Here is a 22,313-nt window from a genome sequence, read left to right as displayed (position 1 = left end):
GACTCAGTTTGTTCTGCAAGCTCAGGTTGACGGCCAGTTACGAGCTCCAGTGGCCCAACCCAAAGCTGTATTCTATATTAGAACAGTTTTAAAATGCTTAAAAGAGATGGAATATTAAAAAACTAATTAAGACATAAATAGTGAAAGACATGCAATGAGAAATTAATGAGCATGATTTGCATCCAATATGAAAGAACAGGGTCATTTATGATTTTCTTTAATCAACATAACCAAATTGAAATCTCATTACCAGTGACTAATAATGCACAAAAGTTAAAGACTATTGGCTATGCAGCTCTTTTATGTGTCCTTGAGTAGCAACCCTGCAGAACAAAATTGAAATCTCATTACACGTGTTGTTTTTTGATGACCAAATACCTGAGCATTGGTAATTTACAACCAGTACTAGCATTGCTCTTTGTTAGTGTATCCGTAGATTTACTTGAAATTTGATAAGAAGCCTTTTTCCTGATGGGGTGGAAATCATCATCATCCTCGTCGTCGTCGTCACGAACCCTGCGTAGGACTTTAGACCTCTGTCCAAAAACAGATTTGACAAGTGCTTCATCCTCTTCTGCTTCTTCTAACTTCTTTGTCTTCTCTGCCAAAACAACATGAAGCAGTGTGTCTGAATTAATAAGTCTGGCCTGTCTAGACTTCAAACTCTTCAACTCGTCAAGTTGATCCTCACTACGCATTCTCCTCTTATTATCCAAACTCTGATTCTCCAGCGATTCCATTGCATCCTGACCGCCGTCCATCTCCTCAGGCTGAGCTCTCCAGGGTTCAAAATTTCGATTAGCGCCATTCTCGACTATATAATCACTATTTTGAGGGTCTGTTTTAAAGGTAATCAGAGCCTTGCAGTGGGTGCACCTGAAATAAAATCTGTGAATAGATATAACATTAATATATTTTTCTTGAGCTATTTCCTTGATCATATCAAATTTGGTGCCTTTGTATATATAATGCCCGCAGGAATTGCAGCGGACGCTCATCGGAAGCATCATCCGAACTTTCATTGAATCATTCTGTGCTCTTCGAAGACGGGGTAACTTGGCCGCATCAAAATCGGGTGGATAATATTTGTTAATCACTTTTCTTTCTCCCATCTTATTTGTTTGCTGATCACAAATCTCAACAACAAAAAATAAACCTCAGCAGTAATCGAACGAACCTAATTTCCGAATTAACCTCTTCTCACGAAACGAGCCAGGCAAAAGAATAGGAAAACCTAAGTTTGTAATGTGTTTATATATAGGGAGAGATAAATGATTAGTATTAGGATTCTTAATTCCTAGGATTCCTAATTCGTTTAGTAATAGGATTCCTGATTTGTATAATAATAAGATTCCTGATTACAATGGCGGGAATTTTTCCATTTCAGCCCCTGGTAAGTGCGTGGTAATCCCACTCTACATCATGATCATACATATCATTAGACTAATATACCCTTCAATTAATAATTATTTATACAAATTTATAAATCTATATCACTTCACTAGAGTAATATAGTCTTCGAATAATAAATAATAATTATTCCCTTCTTTTAATTTTTTTTACTGTACCTACTTAAAATTTATTAATTTACTTTTGTATTTCAAAAACAAATGATAAGAAATAATATACTTTAATATAATTTTCAAAAAATGATTTGATTAAGTTTGAAAAAAAGAGACTCGCTGCTCAATATTAAACGGTTCTGCTTTCTCAACCATTAAAAAAAACTCACTGTTCAATAAATTCATTTAATAGCAATCGAAATAAAATTATTAGGATATTATATTTAAACAAAAATTTAGCTTTATTGTTTTAAATTTAAGAACTAAATTTGGTAGAGCTACTACCATTTCTCGATTAAATTGTAGATGTATTCTATTGTTTACTAAAATGATCCTACAGTTTATGAGTTACAAAAGTTTAGTTTCCATTTAACTTTGGCTATAAAATAAAGGCCTAATCATTTCATTTAAATTTGGCCTAATGTCTTAAAAACCCCCGACCTTTTAGCCCCTTTTCAATCATACCCTGACGTTGAAAATTTGTCAATTTTACCCTATTTTGCATTTTTGTGTTTCAATTGTACCCTGAAAAATTAAATTAACGTCTTTTGCGTTTGGAAATTTGTTTAAAACATTCTCCATGTCTCGCATATATTAATTGTATATTTTTAAAATTTATTTAAATTTAGTTAAATTAATTAAGAATTTAAATTAGTGTTAATTTGATTATGGTTTTTAGTTAGTTTTTAAAAATAAAGGATTTATTTGTACTTTTTTGAATAAAAAAGAATTTAATTTCATGTTTAGACTTAATTAATTGAATGATTTCATCATTTAATTAAAAAAATTAATAAAAATTAAAATATTGGGGTACAATTGAAAATGGAAAATTCAAAAGTGGGTAAAATTGACAAATTTTCAACGTCGGGGTGGAATTGAAAAAAAGTTTAAAGGTGAGGGGTTTTTGAGTGATTAGGCCTTTAAATTTTGCTACTTTCGGAATGATCTTTTCCATTTGCCACAAAATTATGAAACTGATTATCTATCTCAATCCAGCTACTTCCTGCTTCTTTACTTATCTTCAAGTCATTCATAATAGTTCGAACCTTCGCTGCTTCATCTAACATTTTTCCTCTGCCATACATATTCGAAACAAGTATGTACGATCCAGCCTCATCAGGTGACACGTCATTAAAATAGTGGCGCTATTATAATTTTATTTATTACTTTTTACACTTTTGAATAATAATATTACAATAGCGTCATTATTTTAATGACGTGTCATAATATGATAGATTTAGTTCATGAATGACGTGGTGGACCGAGTCTACATAAGAATTTCTCCTATAAATGGCGATAAAAAAGGAAAGTATTAGAAGATCTATATCTTTTAGAAAAATCAAAGATAGTTTCCTATTCAAAACTAAAATACAATACATGAAAAATACCCTATAAATAAGATTCATTTCATAAAGAAAAACACACTAAATAAGATTTTTTTATTCAGATCCAACCTCCTAAAAGGAATCTCTGTTCAGGAACGGATGTAAGGTAGGGCCAGGTTGGGCCTAGGCCTTACCTCACATTGATAAAAGAACATATTAGCTAATCTAATAAATCAAGTTTATGGGTTAATTAATTAGACTTTCTAAGTTACACTAACAGTAGAAAAATGTGTCATTCAATATATTGCTTGGACCAGATAAAATAAATTCATTGGATTTTGTAGAAAAGTATTGTATGATAAAATCTAACATATAATTTAGATTAGCCTAAAATATTATTAAAGTTAGGAAGTAAAACCTAATTATTATGTTGCAGACTCTATTTAAATTAAATTTTAGTACTAAAATTTTCAACATATTTATCTAAAAATATACCTTTATTTTTTTTAATTATGTTCAAATATAGTAATCTAATGTGTTTTTACCTTTTCATTTTATTTTTCATTAAAACAAATCCGTTGCATGTAAAATAAATTTAAAATTAAAAAGATAGAATTAAATTTTTATAATATCGTTGACGTAACCATAAAATATTTATTTATTTATTTGGTATATTTTTTTTGGTATGATATATTATTGTATTTTTAAATTAAATTTGTGCCCCACCTTAATTTTGGGGCTAGCTTCGTCACTGTCTCTGTTCTTTTTAGAACTCTACTAGACATTTACTCATCACTATATAAAAGACTAAGATATTACCTGCACACAGAGTTAAATTTGAATATAATTATTCTCTCATAAACTTAACACCGACTTAAGCATTAAAAAACTAATATTCAGGCCATCGTAAAACTCACAAATGCATCGGTAAATACCACATAAGTAAATAGTAATCATCCTAAAAGTAATTACCTCAACAAATAATTGAAGTGTACTGCACTAGGCCTCAACAAATAATTGAAGTGTATTGCACTAGGCCTCAACAAATAATTGAAGTGTACTAACTAGGCCCTCGGTAGCTGTTTGGAAGGGGATATCCCCTAACCGTCTCTTCAGCCATACAACTCAAATACAGACAATTGAAGATAAAATTCCTATTTTCTATCCAAAATAAGACATAAACGAAAATATCTTTCAATCATAGGTGAATTTTTTTACCATTTTTTTTAAATATGAATAATTATTTTAAATATTCCATTTTGTAATATAGGAAAGAGAACAAAAATAATAAAAGTAAAAATAAGAGTAAAATGTTTTTTTAGACATTTTATTTTTTATTAAAAACTAATTTTCATTGATAGAATTATTATAATTACAAAATACATGACTCCTCAAGAAACTGAGTGAGTCGTCTAAAATTAGATGATGATACTGCAAAAACAATCATCCAGAAGGGTTTTTTTAATCACCAATAGATCACCCAAAATGTAACAATGTATTAGGAAAAACTATCACCCAACTGATTCTATCATCATTAACAGAATAATTTCTGATATCATGAAATGATGATAGTCTATGAATAACAGCTCTTATGTCAACGTATGAAAATCTCAAAACGATCTATAACCATTTTTTTGTAGTCTCTGTTTAATATTAGTGAACTATTAATTTTTTCGTTCGTCGGACATAGATAATCACCAAACAACGTTTGTTTTGTTTGTTTGATTGTTTCCGTATTTTGAAGTTTGCTTATTTATTTCTATTAATTTTTCTTTTATTCGTTTGCATAGGAGTGAGAAAATTTTTGAACCGGCTGATTTAACTAACCAAATGATAACTTTTGATCGGGTCGGTTTCGTAAAAACAGAGGTTAGTTCAGTTTTAGTTTTCAATTTTATTTGTTTGGTTTTGAATTTTGAAAACCCAAATTAACCAAACCGATTAAAAATCAAATTTAGTTAATATTTTTTTATTTTCTTTTTTATCGGACAAAATTTCAAAAATGAACTGGATTTTAGTTTGGTTTTATTTTTTTATGATCAGGTTGGTTTTGATTAAGGAATTCTTTCGGCCGGTTTCTATTTTAGGGAAATACTTACATAGACCCGGTCTATAAATTTACCATGCACCTACCCAATGATGTGGTAGAAAATCTAACATAATTTCTCTTCTCATTTTTCTAAAACCTCATTGGATAGGATCAAAATAAATTTTTCATAAACCGGGTTTAGGTAAGTATTTCCCTCTATTTTAAAACTCGGGAGAGTTCATGAGTTTTGGAGATTTAGATTTGGATTTAACCAAACCGACCAAATACTCACCTGTGTGTATTAATTTCTAAACATTTATAAAAAAAGAAACTTATAAATAATGTTATAAGATTAGGCTCATACACAGAGGTGAGTAATATTAGCAAACTACCATTTAATCTTCAATTCGGCACCCAATTTGAAACAATATTGAACCTTCTATAGTAATTCTCAATCAAACATTAGCTGTATATGTTTTTAGATTATTTTAACATCAAAATAAATGGGGCTAATTTGTTTAGACTTTTAGCAACAACTTTATTACTATATTATCGTTTTCACATTCAATATCATGCATGTGCTGTATGATTTGTTTTCATTCTATGTATCACTATCATGAAATTGACAAAACAACAAGTCATTTTTTAAAAAAAAAAAATTAACAACTCCATACATCTAATTCAATCACATGCAACTTGTGCGAGTTGTAAAGGACGACTGATGATAAACGTAAAAATTAAAATTATTGTATATAGAATAATTAACGATGATCATAAATAAATATTTTTAAATTTTTATAAATTTACATACAATATTTAAAATTTATAAATTTTAATTTGATAATTTTATTATAATTCTATCTATTTTTTGTAATCAATTTAATTATTCTATTTTTCATGTAATAATTCCTTAATAAATAAAATTTATTTTTTAAAATTATAAAATCTAACTCTTAATCCAAAAAAAAATTAAAAATAACATCAAAATCTAATTGATATTATTTATCTTTGAGCGATTGAAAAAAAAACAAATTTGAAATTCAATACATTATAAAAAAATAAAAAAATATAGTATCGAGGTCAAAGGTTATACATAAAATTAAGGCTAAACCCATTATGAGGTCCCTTTACCCTTCACTTTTTTTCATTGGATTTTTTACTTCATTTTCTCCTTATCGAATCCCTTTACTTTCGTTTTCGTTGTTTCTATACCCCTATACGTATTAGATGTGGAGAGTGTGCTACACTCTCCGTTAAATATTAAACTTCTATTAAATAATGATGTGTCAAAATAAATAAATATAAAAAATAATATATTTAAAATACAAAGATCAAAAAATATTTTTCCCTAAAAAAAATGGAAGGCGAGACTTCTTCTTTCCTCCATTAATGGAGGAGAGATGTCTCTCCTCCATTGATGGAGAAAACACAAGTTTTCTCCAAATGGAGGAAATAAGATCTATTTCCTCCAATAATGGAGGAAACACTCATTTCCTCCCATGGAGGAAACGAGATTCACCTGGTTCCCTCCATGGAGGAAATGAGTGTTTCCTCCATTATTGGAGGAAACATATCTCGTTTCCTCCATTAACGAGCAGGTTTCCTCCATTAATGGAGGAAAGAAAGGCCATCATTTTCAGTGGTAATGGGCGTAATTTTTTTTTTGTATTAATATTTTTAAAAAAAAATAAATTGAAATTTAATTTAATTAAATAAAATTTATATGAGGGCAACGAGATTAAATTTACGGACTAAATTTTATTTCGAAAAAAAAAATCAAGTCTCGAGTTAATCTTTTTATTAATTAATTTAATTTAAAGTTTGAGTTTGATTTTGTTTTGTATGATAAGTACAATGGTTTTATTGTATTATAAACTAAATACAATAAATTTAATATATTTTTATTTTATTTTTAAGGTTAAAATGCCATTTTTATTTTTCGCCACTCTCAGTAACGAGAGTGTGTTGCACTCTCCGAATTCCATTCATAAAAGGGTGTAATAACAACGAAAACCAAAGGGATTCGATTATGAGAAAATGAAATAAAGGGACCCAATGAAAAAAAAAGTGAAGAGTAGAGTGATCTCAGAATGGGTTTAGCCTAAAATTAATTGAAAAATTGAATTACAATGGAATTATCGAATCGGAATTGGTAAATTTTAAAAGCTTTAGACAGATTATGAAAAAATAAATTTTTTTGACTGTTTAACACCATTAGGCTTAAAAAAAAAAAAGATATTCAGCACAACGCTAATTTTTAGAGTAAAAATTACTAAAGCAGGCAAGAATTTTAAATTTTATAACATCGTTCTTCATTTAATCTACAGTTATTTTAATACAAATAATAATTTATGAATTTTTTGAACTCTATTGAAAACAATTCTTACTCTAAAAATAGTATCACTCAATGTTTAAAAAATCATACTACTTGATTGGCGGGTGCAACTGCAAGTCTGCAACCCAAAAATCAATCCGATTTGATTTTGAAAAATGATTGAAAATTTGATTCAACCGCTTAAAACTAAAAATATCATACAAAGAGATGAGCTATTGAAATTGAACCATACAATTTATTATTTAATTTAGGCTTAAGGCCTGGAAAACTACCGACCTTTAAATTTTTTTTTCAATAGCACTCTCACCTTATAATTTTTTCAATAGCACCCTATTTTGTATTTTTAACTTTCAATAGCACTCTAAAATAAAAAAATTAAATGATTTGATTACTATAAGGATGAAAATTTTCAAAAAAACTAAATTTAAAGATGAAATCATACTTTTTTCTACTTGGACATTTTTAAACAAGTCTTTTAACTTAAAAAAAGTTCAAATAAGTTTTCGATAAATGAGTTAATTTGATAATTTATGGTGCTATTGAAAGTCAAAAATACAAAATAGGGTAAAATTGACTGTTTTACAAGGTCGGGGTGCTATTGAAAGCCAAAAATACAAAATAGGGTGCTATTGAAGAAATTATAAGGTGAGGGTGCAATTGAAAAAAATTTAAAAGGTCGGTAGTTTTTCAGACCTTAAACCTTTAATTTATTTTGTAAACAATGTCATAAATTGCCGGTACGGATTTGGTGTAATGCTCATAGTCTCAGCCATCTAGGCACCATGGTCGTGGGTCAAACTCCGGCTATATTTAAAAAAAATATAGAGTGGTTGGAATTGGACTGTTTCGGCCATTTGCAGATGGTTCACATTTTGAGGTTTGACAGTGAGTTTAGGTTTCAGTTTATAGGAGTGAGTCCTCGTCACCAAAAATAATACAGAAATGTATATATAAGTCTAATTGTATTTTTCAATTTTTATAAGAAAATCTTATGTAGATAAGATTTTATTGGTTGTTAAATGGGATGTGATTTACGTAAAAGTAAAAGTGATTTAAATAAAAGATAGGAATTCTTTTACTGAACCATTCAATTAATCCTATATAAACAGAATTGGCCATTGCCAAAAAGTTGCACCAAGAAAAATGAAGTTCCACTCAGTTTCTGCAACATTTTTGTTGATCACTCTCCTTTTGTCTTACCTTTCCGCTGCTTATTCGTCTCATGATGACATCTCCAAAATGTTCGAAACATGGACCAAACAGAATGCCAAAACATACGCATCAGCTGAGGAGAAGTTGTACAGGCTCAAAGTGTTTGCGGACAACTTTGAATTTGTTAACAACCATAACACTCAGGGAAAATCTTCCTACACCCTTTCTCTTAACGCCTTTGCTGATCTCACCCACGACGAGTTTAAAGCATCTCACATGGGAATTTCTACTGCTTCCGCCCCTCTCGATCTTCTCGAGCACCGGTTACCATTCCCTGATATTGTTGGCCAGGCTCCTTCGGCAGTTGACTGGAGAGCGGAAGGGGCTGTTACTGAGGTTCAAAATCAAGGAGACTGCAGTAAGTTCCGTGTTTGTTTCAAAATGACTGTAATATTATGTCTTTGGTTATTTGTAAAAGGGAAAGGATGAGATCATAGTATTTGTTTACTGTAATTTGCAGATTCTTGCTGGGTTTTCTCTGGCGTAGGAGCTATTGAAGGCTTAAACAAGATTGTGAATGGAACTCTTGTTGACCTTTCTGAACAGGAGGTGGTTGATTGTAATGGTCTTGCCCCTGGTTGTGTGCCTGGATACGTGGCCAATACATACAAGTTTGCGATCAAGAACCATGGGATACTCCCGGAGAATGAGTATCCATATGAAGCTCGGGAAATGAAATGCCAAACGGACAAGGTAACAACTTTGTTTTTCCCATTTCTTTTTTTCACCCAGCAACTGTTACACACCGGTTTAAATATTTTTGAGGTCATCCAACTATATGTTACTGAATTATATAAAAAAATTAATTACATATAAAATCACCACCTTTACATGAAATCTCAAAAATAACACGACCTTTAAAACGTGTCAATTCAAGGCATCATCTTTTATTTCTTTTTAAAAACAAAATGGGCACATTTTTAAGTAAAATTTCGCTGACTTGGACACCATATGGGTCTACCACATGTCATGTCACGTCAAAATAAATGCCACTAAAAGTTGTCGATGTTGTTTTTGAAACGAAACAAAAGGTGGTGTCCTGAATTGACACGTTTTAAAAGTCGTGTTATTTTTAAAACTTTGTCTAAAGGTGGTGATTTTGTATGTAATTAATCTTATAATTATTAAATTATATATTTTTTTTTATAAATTGGCTATCGAACTATAAAAAATTACAAAACGGTTATTGAACTATTAATTTTTTACCAAAAAGAATACCTTAATATGCATGTTTTTTTGTCCACATTTGGTAACCTTTTTAAAAAAAATGGTAAGCCCTTTATAACATTGTATAGTTTTGTAACTGTTTTGTAATAACGTTATAGTTTTTTTGTGAATAAAAACATTATAGTTCGATAACCATTTTTTAACTTTTTATAGTTTTGTAACCGTTTTGTAAAAGACCTATAGTTCAAAAATATTTAACCCCAATATCATTGGATCCTATGTTTTTGAAATCCATTCATTTAAAATCTATGATTTAAAGATTAAAGTGTTTGAAATAAATACAACTCATGGCAGTTAAATAGAGGTGCGGGAACCATAGATGCATATAGTAAAGTGCCCTACGGAAATGAGCGTTTGCTACTGAAAGTTGTTGCAATTCAACCTGTAAGTGTGGCTATATGTGTAAAGGACAGAGTATTTCAGTTGTACTCACAGGTCAGTTCTTGTCTTTTTTATGATGATGTATAGAAATCTCAACCATCACTTCTTTTTGAAAATTAATTCTGATTTCTTTTTGTGATAGGATATATTTACGGGCCCGTGTTGCCTTACTGTAGATCATGCAGTACTGATAGTAGGATACGGGACATCAAAAAATGGTGTAGATTATTGGATTGCAAAGAATTCATGGGGAAAACAGTGGGGAATGGATGGTTATATTCTGCTGAAGCGCAATGTTGGTAGAAAAGGGCTTTGTGGTATTAATATGTGGGCTACATTTCCAAGAAAGAAGGGATTTCATCTACGTCTTCCCACAGAATCTGCAAACTATGACATTCTCAATGTCACAGCAATGCAAACAACTACCAAGAAAAGCTACTGATTTGGAAAGTTCAGCGGTTGAACTTGAAATTAGTTTGTTGTACTGTGGATTATATAAATCCATCTAATTTATTATGAATTTGGTCTAGTTTGTGTTTAAAATTTAAAAGTTCTCGTGGCTCTATGTCGCCACTAAAAGAGAGCTGAATTATAATAAATAAATATAATAAAAGACTTAAATAATTATAAATTGTGCGAATATAAATAGGTAAATAACATGGTAAAAAGTACAAAATATCATCTTAATTTTGTTTGTTAGAAACATCATAATTTGTTAAATATTTTTATATAATATGTTATTTACAAACAATTTATTGAAATAAACATGTTATACCTACAAGAAATTTCTTTTATTGTGACAAACGAATTAAATTTTGTCGTAATAAACGGGTTAATTATGACAAAAAATATTTTGTCACAATTAGAGTAAAATTAAATGATATTATGATAAATTAATATTTTGTCAAATCTTTTGTTACTATAAATTGTATTTATATTTTTTGTAAGTATTTTGCCAAAAATGTTTTGTCACTATAAATTAAAAATATAATTATGATGATAAAATAAATTTTATATAATATTTAAAAACATTATGACAAATTTTCTTTTGTAATAATTAAATAAAATAAAATGCTACTATGATAAATTAATATTTGTCAAATATTTTTGTCACTATTAAAACTAATTATGTTTTTTGTGACAAAATATTTTGCAAAACTGTATATAAAATATAGGTTATAAGATATTGTTACTAAACAAAAATTTAGCTTTATTACCGTAATTTAAGTACTAAATTTAGTAGAGCTACTGCCATTTCTAAATAAAATTATAAATGTATTCTATTGCTTACTAAAACGATGCTACAGTTGAATTAGTTACAAAAGTTTAATTTCAAATTAATCTTAGCTATAAAATAAAGGCCTAATCATATTTCCAGATAACTTAAATCTCAATTTGATTTGGCTATAAAATGAAGGCCTGATCGTTTCATCTCGCTTGTTAAGAAATTCAATAATGTATAAATTTTGCTACTTTCGGAATGATCTTTTCCATTTGCCACAAAATTATGAAACTTATTATCTATCTCAATCCAGCTACTTCCTGCTTCTTTACTTATCTTCAAGTCATTCATAATAGTTCGAACCTTCGCTGCCTCATCTAACATTTTTCCACTGCCATACATATTCGAAACAAGTATGTACGATCCAGCCTCATCAGGTGACAAATCAAGCAAACGCGTAGAAGCTAACTTGCCGAATTTCAAATCGCCACGTAACTTGCACACATTGACCAAAGTTCTCCAAAGCAGGGTTGAGTTTGGAAAAGGGCTTTCATTTATTACATCCATTGCTTCTGAAAACTGGTCAGCCCGACCGAAAAGATCAACTGCACAAGCATAGTGCTCTAGCTGTGGTTTAATTCCATATTTTGGTTCCATTCCTTTGAATATGGATATTCCATCTTTCCATAGACCACAATACGCGCATGCTTGCATAACGGCTAACATGGTGAACCCATCAGGATCAAATCCCTTTTTCTTCATTTCGTCAAATAGCAGCAGTGCCTTTTGGCCTTGACCATGAAAGGCGTAAGCAGATATCATGGCGTTCCAAGATACGGAATCATGGTCATTCATAACGCCAAACATTTGATAGGAATCTTCAATGCAGCCACACTTGGCATACATCGTAATCACTGCATTTGCTAGGGAGATATCAGCTTCGAGTCCTGTCTTAATAGCATAACCGTGAAAACTTCTCCCTCTTTCAAATGAAGCTTGATTAGCTGATAAACTAAGGAATCGTGAAAAGGTCACTGAGTCTGGTTTGATACCAGCTAATCTCATCTGATTAAACAAAAACAAAGGATCTTCTCCATCGTCATTGCTTTCCATGAATCCCGCTAGAATGGCATTGAAAGACGCAATACAGTTACTTGTAAGACCATTAAAAACTATTTTTGCAGACTGCAGATTCCCACAGGTTGCATAAATATCTATCAAAGCAGTTGCAATATTAACATCACATGTATAGCCCAGCTTAATCAAAAACCCATGGATTTGAACGCCCATTTCCAAGTTTTTAGACTCTGAGCAGCCATCAAGAACGACAGTTAAAAAAGTAGAGTCAACGTCGACACCAAGTTTATCATGCAATTCCAAGAATGCATCAACAGCTTTTCCGCCATCACCACTCCTTGTGTAGCCTGATATAAGCGCAGTCCAAGAAATCAAATTTCTCTCGCTCATTGAAGAAAACATTCTCTCAGCCTCCTTGGTCATTCCATTGTTCACATACATATTAATGATTGCATTTCCAACTGAAGGTTCTGTCAGGACACCATACTTAAAAGCAAGCCCATGTAATTGTTTACTTTCCTCTACACCTAAGTTTCCACTGCATGCACTAATCACATTAGTGAATGTATAATCAGTTGGCTCAAATCCATCATTTAGCAGAGTTATAAAAACCTCGATAGCTTTCTGCCCATTTCCAGCCCTCCCATATTCCAAAATCATGAAATTTAAGCACCTCACATCTTTAAAAGCCGCGTTATCAAACACTTTCTCTGCGCCGTCAAAGGATCCGCATTTGGTATACATAGAAATCAAGGAAGTAGAAACAAACACATTGTCATCGAATCCAGATTTTATAACAAACCCATGAACCTGTTCTCCAAGTATTAGATCTTCCGTGGAGCTACATGCTTGTAATATGACAGTGCAAGTATGCTCATTGAACATTTCTCCAGAATTATGCATATCATCCACCATACGATATACAGATTGAAAATCATTATCCTCTAAATACCCTTTAATGAGTGAAGTCCAAGTAACTTGGTTTCTAACAGGCATTTCATCAAACACCTTCTGTGCTAAATGTAATCTATCAAATTTCAGATACAAATTAATAAGATTATTTCCTTCAAAGGTACCATGTTGACAGCCTAATTTGGTTAAGTAAGCGTGGACTGCTTGAGCCAGCAAGAAATGTCGAGACCCGATGAATAATTTGAGGAGCTCAGGCCAGTCTCCGGTTGAGAAGGTAGAGGAATGGGCTGCTATTGGTTTTGGGGTTTGAAGAGTACTATGGTGATGTGTTGCTGGTGTAAAACAAGAGCAGGTGAAGTTTTTACTAGGCTGTTGTGTTCTTAATGATGGGAATGGAAGTTGAGGCTTTGAAATAGTACAAGGAAGCAATGTATTGACGGGGAAAAGGGTGGTCATTGCATGCAATATCTCAGTTCAGGACATCCTGGGATAAGGATGATGAGGATTCCTCAGTTCACTTCAATCATCTTGTAAAATACAGAGGTCCCGTGAAAAAGCTCGAAATTTCAATGATATTCAATCAAATGAGTTTATTATGAATTTCGGATTTAAAACTAATGATGGAGCTACAAACCTGTCTTTATATATACTTAGAAATATTTTATTAATTAAAATGCAAAATATTATATCCAAAAAACACACACTCGAAAAGGAGAGATTTTTAGATAAACTCAGTTTATCACGTCGTCGTTATCCGTGAACTAACCTATCACATTATGATACGTTATTACAATAATGGCACTATTGTAATTTTATTTATGTACATGACGTATCATAATATGATAGGTTTAGTTCACGGATGACGTAATGGACTGAGTCTATCTAAGAATTTCTCCTCAAGAAATATAAACAATTCTTCATCAAATAATTAAAATACATATTTATATTTATTTTTGCAATTATGGTGACAAAAACTTTAAATGTATAATTTCATGATGAATCTGCTCCTTAATTATTTAATCTCTAAATGACTATGATAAAAAAACATTTATAAGTAATAAAAAAACATTAAAAATAAAATTTATCATGCTAACATTTCAAATCTCTCTGTGCCAATATATTTATAAAAACATTCATAGAGAAAATTTTCAAAAAATCTAAAAAATTAAGATTTATATTTATTGAATTAAAATAGATTTAATTTAATTAATAAAAGAAATGGATTGCTGCCATTGATTAATAAAATAATCGAATTAAAAAGGTTGATAAATGAGAAAAGAATTCTATGATTTAAATTTGAACTTAAATATCTTAATGTGATATCCTTAATTGAATTAAATTAAATTCATATTCCAAAAATCTAATTAAATTGTGATGCAAAGGAATGGACAAAAAGGGCTGTCAATAATGTTCGATCAAGTTGAAATGCAAATGCAAAGAAAGATTGGGCGAGGTTAAAAGCTCCAAACAAATGGTCCCCAAAATTCGAAGAACCAATTTGAAATCGTGGCAAAAATTGAGCCTATAATTACTAAATTGGAAAATTAGAAGAACTAAGCTACACTACAGCCTCATTTCCCAAATCCATTTCTTTTACTCTCCGTCTCCTTTGCACAGAGAGTAACTATGGAAATGGCTACCACTAACCTCTGCAATTCTTCTTTCTCAATCATTAATTCTACCCACAAACGTACTGTACTCACGAAGCAACTCTCGGGTATCAGCTTGTTACCTTCATCTTCTAATTCTAGAGGAAGAACATCACTCAACTGTCGTTCAAGAACCCCATTTCATAACTCAGTTAAATGCTCCGTTTCTCAAGCTACTGAAACACCTACTGCTGGTATACTTTCATCGCTTATGACTCTGTTTTGATTGCTAAAATATGGGTTGTTTGTAATTTATACTTGTTTTTGTTTATTTCTGTCTGTTATGGTTATTGTTGGTGATTTTTTTTATATATTGTGGTGGCTCAATTGTTGCTGGTACTGTCTCAGAGAAGAAGACTCAATTGATGAGGAGAAGAGATGTCAGGAATATAGCAATTGTTGCTCATGTTGATCATGGCAAAACTACTTTGGTCGACGCCATGTTGAAGCAATCTAAGGTACCACTTTCACAAATTTATGTCTTTCATACTATTTTTTTAACCCCAACTTTGGTCGATGCCTTGTTGAAATGTTTTGCATCTTTTTCTGCAGGTTTTTCGAGATAACCAATTCGTACAGGAAAGGATAATGGACTCGAATGATCTAGAGCGTGAAAGAGGGATTACAATTCTGAGCAAAAATACTTCTATTACTTATAAAGATACTAAGATTAATATAATTGATACTCCTGGACACTCCGATTTTGGAGGTGAAGTGGAGCGCATTCTCAATATGGTGGAAGGGGTTCTTCTTGTGGTATGCTTTTGCAACTCATGAAGCTCATGTGTTATGAGTTTGCAGTTATATATGTTTTCACTTTTCGTGCTCATGTTGGATAATGATTTGAATTTGAAGGTGGACTCTGTTGAAGGACCAATGCCACAGACAAGATTTGTCTTGAAGAAGGCTTTGGAATTTGGTCTTGCTGTTGTTGTTGTTGTCAATAAGATAGATAGACCTTCTGCTCGTCCAGATTTTGTTATCAATTCCACCTTTGAACTATTTATTGAACTAAATGCAACAGATGAACAGGTAAATCAACAATGTCTTGTGAGAAATTGGGAATTAAAAGTTTCATTTGGTTATTATATTGGAATTTTCTATATTACTATAATTGAGATTTTTTTTTTTCATCTGATGGCTGCTAATTGTTCTGACTATCAAGATGAGAAATATTTTAAAATAATTAGGAAGTTGTGCGGAGAATGACACTTAGTAAAAATGAACCAGTTACCACACTTATCATAAAGCTAGCTGATTCTAGTGAGAAATTTATGTGGAACAATTGAAAAACTTCCACACGTAATACATGTTCTCCCCATGATTTCTATTTTGTCATTCAACCTTGACTGCTTTGTGGATACATGTATCTCAATGATAGCATCTTGCTTTTTTCCTGCAGTGTGATTTCCAAGCAATATATGCAAGTGGTGTACAAGGAAAAGCAGGATTGTCTCCTGATGCTTTGGCTGATGATCTTGGGCCACTTTTTGAATCCGTAATTAGATGCATTCCTGGACCACGAATTGAAAAAGATGGTGCACTGCAAATGCTCGTTAGTGATTGTTCCTTGTATTGCAATTTCAACTCTTTCCTTATTTGTTACTTTTATATTGTGTCGATAAAAATTTTCTTTTCTTAAACTTGAATGCGCAATTGCAGCTTAAACTAGTATATGAAATCACTTTCAAATCCTTGAGATAAAGTCTAAACACTAAATTAACATATTTTTTTATATATATTTTTATCTTTTGATCAGTATTTACAATATTATATTTTTTAACTAAATTTATACTAAATAAAATAAAATTATAATACATGTATATAAATCGAGTTCCCAAGGGGACAGGGATGGATGGCCTATGGGGTGGGGAATATACTCGCCGTCCCTCCCCTTCCCTTGAATGGGGAATGAACTTTCCCCATTCCCGTATCCATGAGACTAATTTATTAGGGGGTGGATTCCCATGGAGAACTTCCCTCCTGATTGCCATCCGTAGGTTGGGGGACATCAATATTGCACGGAAACATATCGATTCCAATGTTTCGCCGTATGTTTGTGAAAACTCTGAAACTTTATATTTATAACCCATTTTTGTAAAAAAAAAATCCTTTTCCCATTTTCCGTTTGAGCGTTTCCGTTCGTTGCAACATAATAAGACATGATATCTAATTTAAGAATGATCATAAAACATGAGTCTTCCATAGGTGATTGTTAGTTATATTAGGGGATATGTTTCTTTAGCAAAGAACAAATTTTCAATTTTTTTAAACTGACTTTTCCCTTCAATTCTTGGGGAATGGGTTATCACTTTCAGTTTTTTTTTTTTAAAATGAACATTTTCCTTGTAGATTGAGCACAGAGTTTACTCAGTTAAGCATTGACTAAATTCTTAGGAAGATTTACTCATTGACTGAACTTTGAGCTATTTCTAGAACTCCTTATCAGCAATTGAAGATATGCCTAGATTCATGATATTAGTTTTTGTAATTAGAGCGGTTGGTTGTGTTTAAATTCTTATATGTAGGTCACAAATTGGTTTTAAATGATTAGATCTTTGATTTATTTTACTTATTCCTTGTAAGTGTACCCTATAACATTGATACTAATATTGATTGGTCTTGACACAGGTAACAAATATCGAGTATGATGAACATAAAGGTCGAATAGGTATTGGACGGTTGCATGCTGGTGCCTTGCGAAAAGGAATGGATGTGAAGGTGGTTTTCCTGCTTTTGTTAATCAATACATTATTTTAAAAAAACATTTTAATTAGTTTTTTTGTGGTTTGATTACTTGAAATCTGGTAGTTACTGAAACGCCATTGATATCACAAGCGTAAACTTCAGAATTTGTTAAAATGCTTTTCCTTTCTGTGTTTAATAATGATTATCTCAAGTAAGCTTTGGATTTTGGTGCCTTTAGAATAGCAAACAATCCTTATCCTTATGATGGTTTCGATTTATCAGGTATGCACGTCAGAAGATTCATGTAGATATGCAAGAGTTAGTGAACTTTTTGTGTATGAGAAGTTCCATAGGGTTCCAGCAGACACTGTGGAAGCTGGTGACATTTGCGCTGTATGTGGACTTGATGACATTCAAGTAAGCTCTTTCTCCCCTCACCCCTTTTAGCTGATTCTAATAAGGAGTAGCTCGGATTGTGCTGTGCCAGTTATGCTTTCAAAAGTGTTCCCTACTAGTCTGTCTTTCAACAAGGAACTGTACTATTGGAACTGAAATTTTATATTTCCTAATCATAAGACTACCAGATTTACTATATTATATTATATGATATGTAATGAACTTACTTTACTTTTCTGAATTTTGTTTGAATGTTGTAATGTCTGATTGTCAGATTGGGGAGACAATTGCTGATAAAGTATCTGGGAAGCCATTACCTTCTATTAAAGTCGAAGAACCAACTGTGAAAATGTCTTTCTCCATAAACACTTCGCCATTTGTTGGCCGTGAGGTTTGACCACTAGACAATAACCTAAAGCATTAAAGTTCACTTTCTATTTTGGCTCTTGGTCTCTCTCCTTCCCTAAGCCATCCCTTAGAAAAGATGAAAAATCACTCAATCATTGAGATTACTGGTTCAGCTATTTGTACTTTTTATATCCTTGCATAGGTTGCACAGCATTTTCTGATGCCTAAGCGATTGAAAAATTATGATCTTTGGCATAGTGACCTCTTTGTTTATATTTTTGCTCCCAACTGTTTTGTAATGTTTAATTAATCAATACTTTGTGAAGCTCATTGAAGCTTTGATGTTTGTTCTCTCCATTTCAGGGAAAATATGTTACTAGCAGGAACTTACGAGATCGACTCTACCGAGAGCTTGAGCGAAATTTAGCTATGAAAGTTGAAGATGGTGAAACTGCAGATACATTTGTTGTTAGTGGGCGTGGTACTTTGCACATCACCATATTGATCGAGAACATGTAAGTATAAGTTATTTTCTTGCTGTTCTAATTCCACAGTTGTATATTTTAATTTTACAAATTAAATTTTCAGGCGAAGAGAAGGATTTGAATTCATGGTGGGGCCTCCCAAGGTCATTAACAAAAAAGTTGATGAGAAAGTGCTGGAACCATATGAGGTGATTTACCAACTATAATTTTTCTTATTTCTGTTGAAGGGATAACATTGGCATAGGACATAGAATAACATGATTTTGTATATCCATTTTCCCCTGTTCCCATATTCCATTTTCCCTAGAAGGATGTCATTTTTTTCTGGCTCCGAATTATCAGTTTTTCTATTTTTTAAAATATGAGGATACTTGCAGATTGCCAGTGTGGAGGTACCTGAAGTACACATGGGCTCTGTAGTTGAACTTCTTGGCAAAAGGCGTGGTCTGATGATTGATATGCAAGGCCTTGGGTATGTTACTCACACTTAACAATTCAACCTTTATATTGGCATTGGATGTATTACAACCAAATTCGAGAGCAATGATGTTCTCTAATCTTTCTATAATCTATTGTCCCATTATCGTGCCATTTCGCTCATTTTTCCATAATTTTCTTATTCTGCATCCTAATCATATATGATATTGACGTTCTTTCTGGACATTGCGTTTCTCTAGGTCTGAAGGAACAACACTGTTGAAGTATAAGATTCCTACCCGTGGCCTTCTTGGTTTGCGGAATGCAATTTTAACAGCTTCTCGTGGAACAGCAATTCTTAATACTATATTTGATGGTTATGGACCTTGGGCTGGAGAAATGTCTACACGAGATCTGGGTTCATTGGTAATCACTATTCAAATCATTTTAAATATTCAATTTAACATCAACAAAAATGGGGTAATTATTTTTATCGGTTCCATGAATAACTTCTTAACATAGAAGAAAATTTCTTTCATAATCATTAGTTTTACAATTGATTGACAAAAAGACTGATCATCAGGTTGCCTTTGAGGAAGGAACATCTACTTCATATGCTCTTGCTAGTTCACAAGAGAGAGGACACATGTTCATCGCTCCTGGAGTGGATGTTTATAAGGGACAAATAATCGGAATTCATCAACGACCAGGAGACTTATCATTGAATGTATGTAAGAAGAAAGCTGCAACAAATGTACGTTCAAATAAGGAACAAACAGGTGAATGCTCTCGTCATAATTTTGGTTTCTCTATCAGAAATAAATGAATTCAAGCGCTTATTAACTTATAAAAAAATAACTAGTCATTAGTCTGCGCTGCTCTCCTATTTTTTTATTGCTTTTCCAGACCCTTTGTTACATGTTTTCTACTAAATATATTAGAAGCTACCATTGTTTTATCTCCAGCAGTTCGTGTCTGTCCTGTTGATAAAGTTATTCTATTAGTTTATGATTGAGATTAGGAAAAATGATCACTTCTTTTTCTTCTAGAGGTGTCTACCTTGCATTTGGAGCTTGTCTAATCTAATCTAGTAGGGGTGTGCATTCAGTTCAAAACTGCTCCAAACCAAAATTTTGATTTTATTTTCAAAATTAAAAACCAAATCAAATATACAGACTTGAAATATTTCAAATCGAACCTAGTCGAGCTAGTCAGTTCAGTTGGTTTTTCGGCTCAGTTCAGTTTTTTGTTTGGATCTATACCAAAACTGAACTAAATATTTTTTACTTTTAAAATCAAACTGAATCGAAAAAATAAATATTTTATAATATTAAACCGAACTGAACCATATTTTCAGTTCCTTCAATTACTTGATTTGATTAGGATTTTTCACACCCTAAATCTAAAGGATTATCGTTTTAAGTGCTAAAATTAGGGAGTACAGAGAGAACAAACCGGGTTATGTTGTTTTTTGCAGATCATTCCATTTTTATTCATCTCTATGCTTCTGTTAGCTCTTCACTTCAGCAAAAGAATCAAGAAGCATATTAATATCTATACTAAGGCATTTCTATGGCATTTGATTTTCCAATTTGTCATCTGCAATTGCGAGGCTTCATTTCTTGGATTAACCGCCCATATTTCTTGATCAATGCAGTGGTTCTCGACACTCCCTTAGATTACAGTCTGGACGACTGCATCGAGTATATTCAAGAAGATGAATTGGTGGAGGTTACTCCCTTGAGTATCAGAATGTCCAAAAACCCGAAGTTCACGAAAAAGGGTCGATGAACACTTTACAAGCATATCAAATAGATGATCTACCAGGAAGGGTCGTTGAATACAAGCATATCGAATAGATGATCTGCCGGTAGATACATGTACGTGCATAATCTCTGCTAGAGGTAATAAAACTATTGCTGGACCCTCACTTAACACCCTTGTCTCTTTTTCGTGTCCATGAATGCCGTCTTTCTTGAAATATTCCGAAGCTATTTTCCTTGTAGTATTCATATAGAATAATTGTATGAGAATACAAGGGCATACCAAGTTTTGCTTCCTAATACGAGCGGGTATACAACTACACAGAACATTCGGTTCTAAGTACGAAATTTATCGCCAAGTGAAGATTTTCAAGGTAGTGTCGAGAACCAGATTCTTAATTTGATGTAATGTAAAGTAATGTTAGATTGGAATTCCTAAATTTTAAAGGTCTATTGTACGTATTTTTGCAAATGGTAGTCTTATATATTTCAGTTTTTTCGGTTTGGTTTATTTAGTTTAATTTAAATTTTGATGTCTAGATTTTTTATAAAAATATTCTTTTACTGAATAAAATATATCTTTTATATTTTAATCAATTTATTTAATTGAATATGTAATTTTGATTATTTAATAAAAGCACGATTTGTTCAATGGTTTTGATTTTTTTTTAAAGGGTTACTCTTAGCAATTAAAGATAGAGATGACTTTAAAAGGGAAAGGCCTAATTACTTAAAAAGACCCTACCTTGAATTGTACTCTATTTTGGATTTTTCATTTTCACCTCTACCCCAATTAAGGGTACAATTGATAATTTAAATACTTTAAGGATAAAAACGTTAATAACAACTAAATAAAAGGATTATACCATATCTTTTCTTATTTGGAACAATACAAAAAAGTCCTTCATCTTTAAAAATACTAAAATAAATCCTAATTAATTGTTTTTACAAATTTTATTAAAGAATTAATCTATTTTAAAAAATATTTCTGACATAGCATCGTAGTCCTCCAATTATAAACCGTCACTAGATATCTTTTTTTTAACTTAATTTTTTTCGGTTCTCGTGCTCCTTCTTGAGGAGCACGAGCTGCTCCTTCCATGGAAGAAAGGAGCAGCTTGTGCTCCTTCCTTAATATGGAAGGAGCAGAGGAAGGAAGGAGCACGAGCTGCTCCTCCTCCTCCTTCATAGAAGGAGGAGGAGTTCGTACTCTTCCGTGAAGAAAACCGGAAAAAAATTAATATATTTTATTTTATGTAAATTTTATTTATTTTACGGTTTTTGA

At 31.7% G+C, this 22,313-nt stretch overlaps 4 protein-coding genes across 4 annotated transcripts; 2 read left to right on the top strand and 2 right to left on the bottom strand.

The window, feature by feature from the left end:
* Positions 1-170: 170 nt before the first annotated feature.
* On the bottom strand, positions 171-1,318 carry LOC126678946 (uncharacterized). Its single transcript, XM_050373871.2, has one exon. It carries the CDS (start codon positions 1,110-1,112, stop codon positions 348-350), a length of 765 nt encoding a protein of 254 aa, XP_050229828.1. The 5' UTR covers positions 1,113-1,318; the 3' UTR covers positions 171-347.
* Positions 1,319-8,353: 7,035 nt separating this feature from the next.
* Positions 8,354-10,702, top strand: LOC126678945 (zingipain-2-like). Its single transcript, XM_050373870.1, has 4 exons — positions 8,354-8,821; positions 8,924-9,156; positions 9,985-10,125; positions 10,214-10,702. Exons 1-4 carry the CDS (start codon positions 8,395-8,397, stop codon positions 10,511-10,513), a joined length of 1,101 nt encoding a protein of 366 aa, XP_050229827.1. The 5' UTR covers positions 8,354-8,394; the 3' UTR covers positions 10,514-10,702.
* Positions 10,703-11,333: 631 nt separating this feature from the next.
* Positions 11,334-13,877, bottom strand: LOC126678943 (pentatricopeptide repeat-containing protein At5g27110-like). The gene has a single exon (XM_050373867.2). The coding sequence runs from the start codon at positions 13,736-13,738 to the stop codon at positions 11,462-11,464; it is 2,277 nt and encodes a 758-aa protein (XP_050229824.1). The 5' UTR covers positions 13,739-13,877; the 3' UTR covers positions 11,334-11,461.
* A 901-nt stretch (positions 13,878-14,778) lies between these two features.
* LOC126678944 (putative elongation factor TypA-like SVR3, chloroplastic) lies at positions 14,779-21,539 on the top strand. The gene is made up of 14 exons (XM_050373869.2): positions 14,779-15,125; positions 15,280-15,389; positions 15,484-15,687; positions 15,787-15,963; positions 16,334-16,486; positions 17,563-17,652; positions 17,902-18,036; positions 18,290-18,406; positions 18,727-18,878; positions 18,952-19,036; positions 19,226-19,320; positions 19,526-19,691; positions 19,849-20,044; positions 20,923-21,539. The coding sequence occupies exons 1-14, from the start codon at positions 14,909-14,911 to the stop codon at positions 21,054-21,056; spliced, it is 2,031 nt and encodes a 676-aa protein (XP_050229826.1). The 5' UTR covers positions 14,779-14,908; the 3' UTR covers positions 21,057-21,539.
* The last annotated feature ends 774 nt before the right edge of the window (positions 21,540-22,313 follow it).

Source organism: Mercurialis annua, linkage group LG4 (assembly GCF_937616625.2).
Source record: "Mercurialis annua linkage group LG4, ddMerAnnu1.2, whole genome shotgun sequence".
In the NCBI taxonomy this organism is placed as follows: domain Eukaryota; kingdom Viridiplantae; phylum Streptophyta; class Magnoliopsida; order Malpighiales; family Euphorbiaceae; genus Mercurialis; species Mercurialis annua.
This window is presented reverse-complemented; position numbering and strand designations above follow the sequence as displayed.